General features: G+C 39.0%; 1 protein-coding gene across 7 annotated transcripts in view; it reads right to left on the bottom strand.

The window, feature by feature from the left end:
• The window catches only part of RARB (retinoic acid receptor beta), a 318,254-nt gene that overhangs the window by 55,688 nt on the left and 248,339 nt on the right, over positions 1-14,227 (bottom strand). For 5 of the 7 annotated variants that reach the window (XM_082046112.1, XM_082046117.1, XM_082046115.1 and 2 more), the window contains one exon: positions 12,501-12,649. In XM_082046112.1, the coding sequence (XP_081902238.1) occupies positions 12,501-12,649 (149 nt within the window). The remainder of the gene's footprint in view (positions 1-12,500; positions 12,650-14,227) is intronic. The other 2 variants (XM_082046113.1, XM_082046116.1) reach the window with 1 other exon arrangement.

The following is a 14,227-nucleotide window of genomic DNA, read 5'->3' on the forward strand; positions in this document are numbered from 1 at the left end:
GACATGGTTTAGTGCTGGAGTTAGGTTATGGTTGGACTCGATGATCCTGAGGGTCTTTTGCATCCAAAATGATTCTATGATTCTAAATGTGCCTGATGTGCTGCAGAGAAGAAGTTTCCAAGGAGGGATGAAGTGACGTAGAAAAACAATGCAGAAAGCAAAACAAAAGTATTCAGAAGAAATAACACGAATGCAAACATGCCAAAATAAACCAGATGTCTTGAGTATTATGCTTCCTGGTACATTTTTCAGGCATCCATCTGAATGGCTCATCAACGCAGGTACGTTATCTTTCCACTTTTTTTTTTTCTCTTAGTTTTGAAAATTGATCTCTAAACAAATACATTGTATTGAAGCTCTCTAATCTAGCAAGTAATACCTTGTACTTACTACTTTATGCTGCATTTTCATTCCCCTGCACTCAGCAACAAAGAAACTCTGCTAATACAGAACTACTCACTAAAACCTTGTAAAACAAACAGTTTAGTGAAACTCAGATGCCTGGAGACTAGAAAACAGAGTTCAAGTAAACACCCAGAAATATGCAAGTCTGGCTCTCCAGTACTGGCAGTAGTTGAGGAAAATCACCTTTCTGCACTGCAGCTGAAACTCATTACCAAAGGTGACAGCAGAGGGACGACTTGGAGGTGGACCAGGCTGTCAAACAACCATTTTCAAGAGTGAGATGGTGGCCATACCCCTCTTCCCAGTTCCCATACACAGTCAAAGTACACACAGTCAAAATGGTCTCGACCACATGGAAAAACTGACTGAGGAAGGTGGATGAAATGCAGTCTGTGCCAGTGCAAGGGATGAGCAACTGCACAGATCCTGAGGACTCAACTGACCAGTTCCTCCAAGCAATAAGGACTCTTAAACTAACACTAATCAGAGATATGTACCTCACTCAGTACAAGGACTGACAGAAATCATGGTGAGATGCTGAAAAAGCAGTGTAGCTTACAGGACAAATGCAGGGCTGCCTCCACCTTGCCCGGTGTTGGGCATCACTGTTCACTCAGCCAAGCCACAGGGGGGCAAGGGAGAGTCTGAGACTGGGCAACTTTGATGATGAGAAAACATGACCTTTAAGACATGAGTGAATGAACTGGGGCTGATTAATCAGACACAGGAAAATCTTAGCAAGATGTTTTCCCGTTGTCTCCCTCCCCTGCCAGACTTTTATCAATGGCCAGATTCAAGAACAGAGCTCATATAATCACAAGATGATCATTCAGTTTACGAAAATCACATGGACTTGGGATAAGATAAAAGGTCTTTTTAGCTAGCTCATCCACTTGGCTTCTCGGTGCTGTGATTGCATCTCTCTGTTCACCTAATTTCTTCTTTACTTTCAAAAAAATAAATAATTTTCACTTTTGTTTCTGTAGATGTAGCTGTCACTGTGCAACACTATGGATAAATGTAGACTGGTTAAGATGGTTTGCAGTGGCATCTGAGCAATTCCTTGATCCCCGATCCAAAGGTTATAAAAGGTAAAAATGTGGTAGTATGCATTCATTTAAAAAATGATGGACCGCAGAGCCTTCTCTGAAATGCTCTGCCTAAATCTGGAGTGCTGCTGCTCTTTTGGACCAGCAGAAACCACATGAGGACCACAGTGCACTCTGAAGCAAGGACCTAATAATCTACATATTTATTTGTTATAGGTGCACAGGGCTCCAAAGGAAGCCAAGCACCCTGGAGATGGGGACAACATCTCCGCTGTTGGGAAGATCCATCTGGAGAGCAGCCAGCCAGGACAGCAGCGGGAGGAACGCACAGTAGCCCATCAGAGTGGCTGCACCACGGCTATAAATCTCTGCCTTCGCCTGGGAGGAGGCAGAGAGAACCGGCCACAGCTGACAGTAATGGATCCCATTAAATTGTCACTTTTAAAGAGACTCTGAAAGGGGAACAAACTTGCTCTGTAAGCATTTGATCAGAGCCTGCTTGGGTGCTGTGGCTGGGGGCTGCCTGTTCTCCCCTCTGGCGCTGGAAGGGTCCCCAGCAGTCACTGAAATTTGCTATACCTGGAGTGGAATTGCTGACCGCGTTTACAGCCAACCAAATCTACAATCTTTGGCACTACTTGCGACTGCTGTCTCACCTTGTAATTTATGTATCCGTTATTTTAGACAGGAGATCCAGAAACAAGTTACCTTTTCCCCTTTAAATGTAGGTATAATGATACAGTTTTTATTGCACAGTAACTTTCCCCACCAAAATATAATAAATGAGAAATTTTAAGCATGGCTATGTGAAATCCAAATCATACATAAAAATGACTTTCTACTTCTCAGCTGCCTCCTGAATTGAGCTGTGGAAATTATGGGGAGTCCTGCATATTATCGAAGGGAAGAACCATTTATGAGCAGGGACTCTGAATATTTGACAAACCAGCTGCAGCAGTATACCAGTTAAACAGTTCCTATATCAGCGTACCAAAACTACCAAATACAGAATTGGATGCATGCTTCTTCAACACTACAGGAAGTTTTTATAAGCGGAGCACTGAGCTGCACAGATGTCACACCTAGAAGTGTCTCCTGTACATGGGAAGTTTCTCTGAAATAATCAGAATAATACCAAATAGGAAGGAGGACACAAAACAAGTATCTCCTTTACATGGAACTCAAGAAACAATGTATCTATACTTAAAGACTACAGCAAAATCTACATACAAAGAGGGAAAGATAGGCACACAGGTATAATCTTAACTTTGGCGGTTTCTGAGTTTTGGAATGGCTACTCAAAATGCAAGAGTTTTACAGGGAGAAGAAAAAGAATAATGTAGACAATAAACAAACACAAGAAAGAATCTGTAAAGCTGACTATACTGGAAATACTGAATCTTTGAAAATTACATCCAGTTGTCTTTCCTGACTTTCAAGACTGAAATTTCATGAAGAGCAGCTCTGGAATCCATGCTGTAAATTCCATTGCACTCCACTTCCAGAAGAAGCTAAAGAAAACACTTCTTTAGGAAATTTCCTCAAAGGAATACTTGACTCAGGATTAGAAGGAACCTCTGTTTCCATTAGCAGGTCAGTCAGTAAGCACAGAGAGCAATGGAAGGTCACTTTCCAAGGCCAATAAAAGTATTTCTGCAAATTGGGAAGCTGACCACTTACTAACTGTGTGGTGGTTTACAATCACCAGAAAACAGAGATAAGTGTATCTTTCAAAATAAATTCAAAATAAGCAGCAAACAAAGAGCATCTGAATATTCACTTAACATGCAAGTGAACACAATTAGATAACGGATAATACCATTTTGTACACTTATGATACCCTTTTAATTTTGGATTCACTTCTCTAAGATGTGCCAATCAGAGAATCTTTAAGTGTTTATAAAGAAAATCACAAACTACAATTTAAAAAGTTGCCTAAAGTAGAACAGCGACCCCAAGCATCTCACCAGCACTGAAGTCAACCCGTAGCCAGAACCACACTCAGGAAACTATTCTACTCTTCCCCCTTTCTTCGAGTGCACTTTCTTGTGGGTTCCAGCAAGCTATCCTAAAACTAAATTCAACAGATCATTTGCTTGTATATCCTTCTGTATCAAGGTCTCATTAAGTAGTTTCTTTTTAAAAAGTTCCAGAGTTGGAAAATGAAAGTCAGCTCATTGTAATTTTACATGTCTATAATTGCTGTTCAGTAAGCATAAATAAATATGTCATAGTATTAAAAAAGTAGGCTACTACTGTTAATAGAAAATCTCAGAGTATTTTATTTCTGAGATGCTTGCTTAGATATCCATATTTCCTTATCTGCTGAACTACCTCTGCAAACAATATTTTTAAAGCGCTCATTATAAAATGTTGGATTAAACACAGAAGAAAGCTGCAATTTTCCCTACACTGTAACAGCTTTCTGGGTGCACACAGAACAGCCTGTACTTCACATCTATAATTAAAGGCCACATACGGTCCTTAAACTAATGGAGAGCTATGAAATAGATTGACAAGATGAGAAAATAAAAGATTTTTCCTCCTCTCCAGTGAAGAAAATTGAAGAAGGTGAAAGCCATCAGAACCTACTTATAAGAAAATAAAAACACGCTCCACATGCACTGCATGCAAACCAGGGGACTTCTCAGGAGGACAGCGTACCAGCCTGAATCACAGCCCATCTGCTTCTGGCATCTCTGGTGGGTACGTCATGAGGTGATTTGTACAGACAGCACTTTAACACATACATATAATTTACTTATTTCTGTTGAAGCTGTAGCAAAGCACATGCACGTTACTGATCTGGTGTGGACCTTAGCTCTCTCAGCCATCTGCTAATAAGCTACAACACCTTATGAGCAGGTGAAAGTTGGATAGAAATGTGAGAAGCACATTTACAAGGACCCTTCAGTACCTACCTTGGTGTGAGAAACCATCATTCAACTCCAATAGTAACACATACGTACATGTGTAAATTTGAAGTTTCTTTGTTTACAGTGTGTATTCTCAGGTATAGAAAGGTATAAACATAACCAGAAGAGTAAGGCTCCACAATTTTAGTTCATTAATAATAATAATAATGAAAAACTGTAGCTGTTATGGACTGGTTATTGGCAAAAATACCCTGAAAAGTTATGCAAGGTCAGCAGGCACAAAGGCTACCTCTGTATGAAGAAATGCCCTCATGAACAGTAATGGGCCTGGTGACCAGCTGGCGTATGATGAGAAAGCCCATATCTACCTCAGTTAACTCCTTCACTGATGGTATCAGAAATTTTGTACGAGAAGGGAGTGCGAGATTTAAGCCAAACAATTACATGTTGTTATGTGACAGTTTACGCAAAATAAGAGAGTAGTTTCCAGTTCCTGTTTCCACAGGACATTAGCCCTTGTGCTTACAAATAACTGGAGCAGCATGCTTAGCATGGTTAGAAAGTAATTTGGGATAATCTCTGCACTTCTATAGCACCAGCATCACTGCCAGAAAAAAATTAAAGTCATTAGTAAAACCAATTATTCTCACAACTTAATATGAAGCCCTGGTCTATGAGGGCAACAGGCAGGATAAGAGGCAGATTAGCTGTGGATGTATGTGCTATAGCTCCCTACAGATGCTGCTGCTTTTTGTGTATCTCTGCTCCAGAAGCCCAGCGCAGGGCAGCAGCAAAGGTATAATCCACAACTTGGGCCCAATGCACTGAAAATCTAATACGGCATTCAAACACGCAACACAATTTTCACTTTTGTTATCTGTCATGGATGGCAATTTTTTTTTCTTCATTCATATCATTCACACGACCCAGAAAGAGATTTTAAAATATATGGTAAGATAATTTTTTTTTCTGATCCCATCTATTTTATATTTACTTGCTCTCAGTGGGCTTTCAAGAAATATATGCTTCCCCATCCTTCAAAAATTTGAAATAAATTTGGTATATGCCAAAAGTTTCATCTTCCAAAGAGAAAAATTAATTAAGAACTTACTGAAACAGCTATCAGCTTTTAATGGGATGCTTAGATTTCCTGGTTTGGTTATTCTAAAAACTAAACTTTCAAAGACAGTATTAAAACAATCAGTTCTCCTCTGATAGTACAAAACATATAAAAATTCCAGATTTTCAGTACTACATTTAAATCAGTTGCAACTCATTCAGTGGCTTTCTGCATATGGCACTGCTTTCTGCAAAGAAATGGCTTTGAATGTTGCTACACGGCAAAGTGCTTACAGCTTAAGATCGGATGACATTAACAGTACGCAGAAATGTATCTCGAAATACATTTTTCATCTTCTAAAAAATGATTGTCGATTTAGCTGAAACTAGGAGCAATTTTCTATGATTTGAGGAATTTTTCATAGCTGTATATGAACGACAGCATGCATCTCTGCTGCTGGCACTGTCACTTACTAATACAGCTTAAATGGAGATGAATACAGCTTGATCATTCAAGCTGATCTATATTTTTCTTTGAACCAATAGAAGCTTTTACAATTGCATTGCTGCAAACAATATCACCTCTTTCCATGATACAAATCATAGCGTGCACAGACTTTCAACTTCACATTTCTTACTTTTTGTTGCAGTTGTAGGTGATTAAAACATGCCAGGAAAACAAAGCCAACCCAATATACGGAATGTAATTTAGCTGGTTTTATGAAGTTCGCTTTTAATTTTTAGTGTTAGGTAACTGAGAAAATTTTATGTCTAGATCCTTAATTCCCAGTAAAGAGGCATAAATATAGGCTTAAATATAATTACATTATAGCTAGAAGCTAGCATGTGCAAGAGTGGTATTATCAAAAAGAACTGCTGCTTAAGATCCCTCTACAATCCCAGAACAGCCTAAGAAAATGCAAATCTGCCCTTATGTGATATAAGAGGCACTATTAAAAGAAAAAGGCATCTGTCCCAAAGGAAACTGTTCCACAAAGGAAGCTTTGCTATGACAACCCCCAAAATATTTTAGGCCACTCATCAAAATTTCTTGCCGACCAAAGCATAATGTCCTTGTCATCAAACTTCAAATTCATAAATAAAATCTAAACCAGTTCCACTCTCTGTTAGTAGCATTTTCTAAATGACTAATGCCAATCATGGATTCATAACCTGCAGCAGGGGAACCCCAACCCTCCCAGTGTCCAGAAGGACATCACCCTGGGGGACATCATGGAGAATATTATTAACATATCCATGCTCTGGGCACCTAATCCAATGGCTCGTGGGGACAGGCTGCTCTGGAGGGTGACCCAGAGTGGATCTAGTTTAACTGCTTGGAATCAGCCATCGAAGGAACTCCTCTCTCCATTAACTGCAGAGACAGCCCTGTCTTTAAAGTTAAGCAGCTAATTTTGGGCCACAAGTTGAGTAGTAGAACATCCTCCCACTGCATCTGTAAGCAAGTAACACAAAGCTGTAGCAAAACGTCAGCTTTTCTCGCAAGATAAACACACACACGGATCAGCAAATCTGGACAAAGCAAAAACTCTTTCATTTTCTCTCTCTTTTTTTTTTTTACTTTTTCTTTCCTATGTGTATTTTTTTTTTTTTTTATTTTGGTAGGAGTCAGTCCTACAGAATTATAGAACTAAATTTCAAGGTTTATATCAATGCCTATTTTCCATACTACTTAAAGTCTTTGCAATAAAAAACCCCATATATATTTAAGTCAGGAAGGTGTCAAATAGACATATTTTCATAGCTGAAGACCTTTGAAAATACATTAAATGTGACTACCCTTTTAATGTGATGATCCCACATTAGATGTGGTTCTATATGAAAACTCTGATGGAAAGAAAGCTATTCTTCTTTTATGATAAAAGCTGACCTGGAACTACTTGGAATTGAAGTAGACTTATCTACATTTTTGTCTGTTAGCAGCAGCAGCAGGCAGAGTGGCACCTTGATCATTCAGACAAAACTGCTGGACCATAAACATAACCCTCTTACATACTGTGCTGTCTTCTCTCCTGAAACTGCCTGAGGTATCTTTGCTGCCCACCGAATTCAAGCCAGGAATGCAGGCAGGGCTGCCAGCAGAGGAATGCCATCTTTTACGTGCCCAGAACAAGGGACAAGGCTTTCAGAGACAGCTGAAGCTGCCAGAACACCAGCTTCTCCTCCTCGCCCACACAATGACGGCATTGTGCGGGGAATCCAGCCCGCTACTCTCAGTCTCCCTTTTTGCAAACCCAACTACAATGACGAGGAGTCAGGTCAGGACCAAAGAACTGAGCTTTTGGTGTCGGCCAGCCCTATAACCACTTGTACCAGCTGGATAAATGCAAGTTGCCCATTTTGTATGGAATTCGTTTGCGTGCTATCTAGCAACACCCAGAGACCAGGGAAAGAAAAAAAAATAACAAAAAATAAACAAAAAAAAAAAAAAACAACTAACCAAAACAGAAGTCTTTAACTGAGGTCATGAAACACACAAGTAGATTCAAAATTGGCCTCTGAAATGCCACAGAGTTTACAAAATAGTATATTGTGTTTTACACATAAAAAGATGGACGCTCTCTGGAATTTTTCTTAAAAATACAAATGCGCTGTGAAGATCAGTTTGGTTTTGAGTTTCTAATACAAACATAAAGCCACTGATAGGCTATGAGGCACATCAGCCTTTTGCAGCATAACACCCAGAAATAAAGCCATGATTTTTTTTTTTTTTTACACCAGTTTAAAACACAAAAAAATCCTGACTGCTAATTGAGAAAAAGGTTGTGATATCAGTCTTCTGAACACTTCCAGATTTCAGATTTGGAGGGTCGGAATGCAGGTACTCTAAAACTACAATCACAAATCAAATTTTCAGCATGAACATTATAAAATTAGAAAACAAGACAGCTTAAAAAAATTTAAATAGCTCCTAACCTTCTCTTGTGCTTCAAATGTGCATATTATGAAATACTCCAGCCCCTAAAAACCTTAAAAAATACACTAGTATCAAAACAAGCCACAGAACATTCTTTCTAGTGAGGCACAGTACTGAAGACTCCGGTGATGAATAAGACAGAAGGATCACTTTAAAAAAGGGTGCTTAGAATACCAAGAAAATGTTTGGCCAAGGAGGTTAGGAGGTTGTCCCCAGGTACCTGAAAGAATAAGGTCCAAGTATGAGAGAGAGTGGGAAAAAGCAAAGGAAGGACAGAAGAAGGGGCAAATTGAAAAACCACAAAAGACAACCACAGCAATGATTTGACAATGAAGGCAGAGGAAAAAAAGAAAAAAATGTGTGTGAATTACAATGCTGCAGATCAAAAATGATGGAATGATGTCTGAAAAAACAGCATGCCATGAGATAAGAGCTGGTGATGCCACACAGAGAGAAGATGGCAAGTTCTGTCTCCATGCACTCTGTGTCCAAGGTAGCAGTGAGGTGAGCAAGAGGACACACCAGGGAAAGACAGCAGAGAAGTCAGAGATGGGGTAACTTGGAAATGATCCATGGATTGGTGGCAATTTAGGGAAGATAAAATTTCCAGTGAGGTGTTCCCCAAACTGAGCATCAGAAAGTCATAATAAACATCCACGGCTCTCCAAGGGCTCCTGGCTGGCAGAGTCCCCTTTAAAAATATACCCTTTATGAGCAGAATATGGCCATGGCCTTCCCCATTGGTCTCCCAATTAAAGAGTTCAGTAGGTGATGCTTTTTAGACAGAAAACCAAAGAACTGAACTTCAGGGAACAGCATTAAGAAGTGGATAAAGAGCCATTTATGGAGAAATTTAATAAACAGTACACAAAGTAGGAGGATAATCTAAAGAGGCCTGAAAGGCAGGAAAAAGAAAGCCTGCTGAATCAAAGGCAGTCATCAGCCCGAAACCTTGAGGACAGAAAGCTGTCCCTTTGCACTAGGTGGAGACTGCTAATGATCACTGTGATGGCAGCTTCACTGGAGCTCAAAGCAGAAAGACAAAGGAGAAGGAAACAAAGAGAAAACCAGAAGAAAACCATGGGAGAGCCAGCATAGAAAAACAAAAGGGATTGGACCCTAATTAGATAAATACATGAGCAGAGTTTTCCATTTGAGTTTCCCTTGAGAAATAAGACTGTCAGGAGTTTGAAAGGAAAGGTAAACCAGTCAGAAAGGAAAAAGGAAAAGACTTGAGAAAAGGACCTCAGAGCAGAGGGAGGTGCAACGCAGGTGGAAAAAAAGAGTGACTTTAAGGTTTAGCATCCCAGAACAGAGATGGCAAATCAGGTGAAGAAAGAAATGGTGGAACTAGGAGTGAAGAAAGAGAAAATGACAACAAGGTGAGGGGGGGGGGAAAGATTATTAATACTTTATTTGGCTGATATTTTAGTCTCGCTTCTATGGAATGAGCTTTGTATAACCCTGTCTGTAAGCGAGGTTGCCCAACATTCCAAAATACGCTGGTCAGCTTTACTGAAACTGCAAATATTGAAGAGCATAAAGTTATTTGAAATTGCGTGGAGATGTATGTTGAGGTATAGGAGAAATAAATCTGTGTTTCCTAACTAGACGAAAGGCTGTAACATGAATTCTCCCTTATTATTGCTTCCAGATTCACCCGGGAATCAGCATGAAACTCCAGCTCCATACTGAGTAGAAGCCTTCAATGAAACACAGGCTTGCTAATAAACGTGGGTTTAACAACTGGAAGGCAGAGATCCACAGGAGACAAAGCCTCCCTAGCAGCAGTGCTCAATGCTCAGTGCTTATTTAAATTTGCAAAGCAACTGGCTAAATTTTTGTATGAAGAAGGCAGGAGAGAAAGAGGAGCATGAAGAACTGATACTGGGAACCAAGAGTGACGGTAGACTTGAGTACAGGCAGGAGCCTGGATGGCTGGAAATAGGAAGGTGGCAGCCTTCTTATGGTACAGGACCAAGAAATGAATGTGTGAAAGCAAGTGTAGAGCAAAGATCAAGGAAAAGAAAAAGAAACCAAACAGTCCAAAAGGGCTCAAAAGAAAAGGGTAATATTCTTCTGAGAAAAAAGTAGAAGCTGGCAATGCAGTGGTTTCTGAGGTTGTCTCTAGTGTTGCCATCACGTACTGCTGCCGGCTGTCACACAGCACATCATTTCTGTTGACCTGAAAGCTCAGAAAACTTTCAACAGCAAATGTAGTAAATGACTGTCTACCAAACGGACCACTGGTTGACTAAGTGGTCTCTGTTCTTTGCCAGTTCCTAGCACTTACTAAGGAAGTTGATTCAATCAGTGGAAGAGATTCGCAAAATCCTAGTCTCACCTGTTGAAGAGCTAGCATCAACTAACCCAAATATTAGCAGTCTCATGCAGCCAAGTGACTGATTTGAAATCATGTTATTTTTCCTAGACTGACAGTTTTTTTATGTAACTATTTTTTTTTTCTTTTAACAGCAGCTATTACCAAATACTGAATTACCCATCTTGCAAATTAGCAAATAAGTGAACATGATTTTTCTGTTGTCACTGAATAACAACTAACACATTACAAGAGGGATATCTTCATGTATTTTGACAAGCGTGGTGTTGCTTTAATTATTTATGAAAATGCTTTGCAGTATATCAATAAAAGCCTTACAATGTGTTTTTGCATATTTTTCAAAAATAATGAAGTCTTAGGCACATGTGACCTTTCTGCCACAGTCTGCAATTACATCTGGCCTCAGTGGGCTCTGTGGGTGAGTAAATGACACCAACATTTGTGTGCTAGCATCTGAGTACGATGAGGTTTGCTGTTTAATGAAATCAGCTACAGCATATTCTTACCATAGTTCTTCCTAACAGACACTTAACTTTTGATAGTTTTGTGGCATCTAAAAGAAAAAAATACAGACATGATCTCCAAGAAAAACCTCAATACCAGAAAGTGATTCTAAAATTGAGGCGAGCCTAAATAGTTACTTTCACTTCTTCAGTATCTACATTTACAAAATAGGGGGGAAATCAGACTCCAATCATCTGGTTTTCTGCGTAATGACACAAACCCAGGATTATGATATGTCACTACAAAAGGCCAGTAGCATGGAAGAAGTTGTAGGTTCACAGGATAAAGTAAAAATAGCTAACTATATCTGAAAAAGTATTATAAAATTTCACAAAAAGAAACCAGCAAAATGCCTTTTATTAATTTATGCTAATAAATTTATTTATATGGATATAGTACCGTCACATTTTCAGCATACATTAGTATCTTCATTGTACTAAGCACTACACAATATTTTAATTTGAAGGATGAAAATCATAGGTCTTTCCTTTAATTGTTAACGAAGAATATTGCACTAGGGTACCATAACTAAGAAATTTAACTATGACAGCATCTGTCCTATGATATCTTTTTCTTTAGCATTTTTCACACTACCTTCTTCCTTGCACACGTAACATCCACTGTATGTACATCTCTAACTATTGCCATACACTCATGGTTTAGCAGACATTATTTCTCTGATGTGTATCTTGTCTTTAGACATTCTTTGCTTTAGCACGGTGTATCTTACTACTGCATCCGATTCATGCTCTGAAAACCACAGCACTGGAAAGTAGCAGACATGCCAGGACTGTGGTCTGCCAGATTAGATTTTGTGAATACCAATCTGCTAATCCTTAAATTCCCAATTTGATTTGAGATTTGTTAGATAGATAGAGACTATGCCAAAAGTTTCCAGATGATCAGATCCTTTTCTCAAATTCCAACCCCTGGATACACAGAGGTTGCAACACACAGGAAATGCCAGGCTGAGAGCAGAGAATGGCCATGTGAGTTCTCAAGGTATACCTGACCTATAGATGGACATTGAAGAGCCTTACTGTGTTTTCACTTTATTCTTTTATTACCTCCGCATCTACAATCACTTTCTCATGTTAGTCAATACTTACGGAAGTCCCTTAAAGACATACTTTGGCAGAAGTTATGAAGGGAAATAATTCCAGGCATGGCGGTCATTTACTTAGATTTACTCATGAATCAGAATTAATTCACAGAAGAAAGGTAAAGGAATCTCTGGAGACAATCAAATCACACAACATTTTATTGCTTTGCCCCTCTATAAAATGAAATGTGGTCCTATAAAAGGAAAGGGAGATGATGGCACTCACCTTACATCCTTCACAAGCACTGACGCCATAGTGATATCCGGATGACTTGTCTTGACAGACAAAACAGGGCTTGTAAACACGAGGGGGTGGAAGTGGTGAAGGAGGGCTCGGAACAAGCTCCTCAGAACTGGTGCTCTGAGTTTCAACTGCTAGAAAAGAAAAAAAATAATTAATTGAATGATTCATTAATTATTTTTAAATGGCTAATTATTTACTGTATTTTAACTATGAAATTGCCCCATATCTTTCTTGTATAATAAATATACATTTGTCTTTCCTAGCAACATTTAAGGGGAACTAAAGTAAGGCAAGTAGTGACAGGACTACATGCTATAGCCTCAAAAACTGATAATTTTTCGTGATCCAGCTTCTCAACACCACAAAAGCTTCAGTTCACGTCAGATATATATTGCTTGAATCTCTTACCAGTCTCCCAAGACGGACAACCTTGGGCCTCACGTTCTGGTTTTAGCCTACTGAATTGCATGGGATCCACGTATGGACGCTGGATATCAACCTTCAAAGGGAAATTGTGGCATGTACCCTTCCAATCAGTATCTAATTCTGAGAGAGCTCTTACATCTCTTGCCTTTATCTACAGAAAGTAACACTTGCAATGTGCAATTCTGCCACAGCAGGATAGAACCATGCATCAGGACATATGTAAAGAGACAAACAACTAAGTATAAGACCTGAAGAGAAAATTACCAGAACAAGTCTTTTTTTTTTTTTTCAATCTGTAAAACTAGCACAACCCAGCAGCACTTCCTCACCTACCTTCAGATTTGTAACACCAGAAAACCTCTCTGAGAAAAAGCTACTTACACGTTATGACCCCAACATCCCTTTATTGCCTTAATATTTCTAGATGGTCATTTGTTTAGAACCTGCTGAAAAGCCAGTTATCCCTTTCAGGGAAAGGACATGAAAGCTGTACGACGCAAGATAAGACATGTGAACTACATCTTTCCAAAACATCTGCATTAGTTTTCTGTGATATGCTGTCATCATTCCTCACATTTATTGTAGATGTGCAATACATTTTCATGTTTCACCTAGCTGTTCTGCTGCTTCTCAGATAAATCCCTCTAACTTTTCAAGAGATACACAGAAATGACAGGATCTGTGAACTCGGATCTATCCAGAAATATTAGGCACTATCAGCAGAGCTAAATCTCAAGAGTACTAACAGCAGGCCCTAAAGAATATTACTCAATGGAAAATCGGAGACAAGATTTACTGTACATGATATTTTTCAGATTACAAAGATGATATATTTGTATTAAACTCATGATTCATTGTCAATTCGTGTTCTGCACAATTCACAGAGGGCACTGAGGAGCACGATACAACTCCTGATTACTTGAGAGAAGGCCTCCTTTCTACCATTTTTACTTGGGTAAAGGTACTATCAACTTCAAGGACGGGCATTATTGAGAAAGAAAATAAATGCTAGAGTGAAGTGCTAAAGGCTCTGATTCTAAGCAAAGAAATATCTTTCAAATAGAAACAACTTATTTATATATCTAAAAATAATGAGGCTGTTGAAAAAGAGAAAATTAAAATAACATGTGACTCCATAAGCTGCAATATTAAGACAGCGTCCAGAAATCTACTTCTCTCTTTCAGCATTAAAAACAGTGAATCTTGGTAAACCAAATATCTAAGGGTTCCTACTCTACCAAGCAAACTTTAAAGAAGTTTTTTCTTAATGAAAACAGAGATGA

This window comes from Streptopelia decaocto, assembly GCF_964273445.1.
Source record: "Streptopelia decaocto genome assembly, chromosome: 2".
Taxonomy (NCBI): domain Eukaryota; kingdom Metazoa; phylum Chordata; class Aves; order Columbiformes; family Columbidae; genus Streptopelia; species Streptopelia decaocto.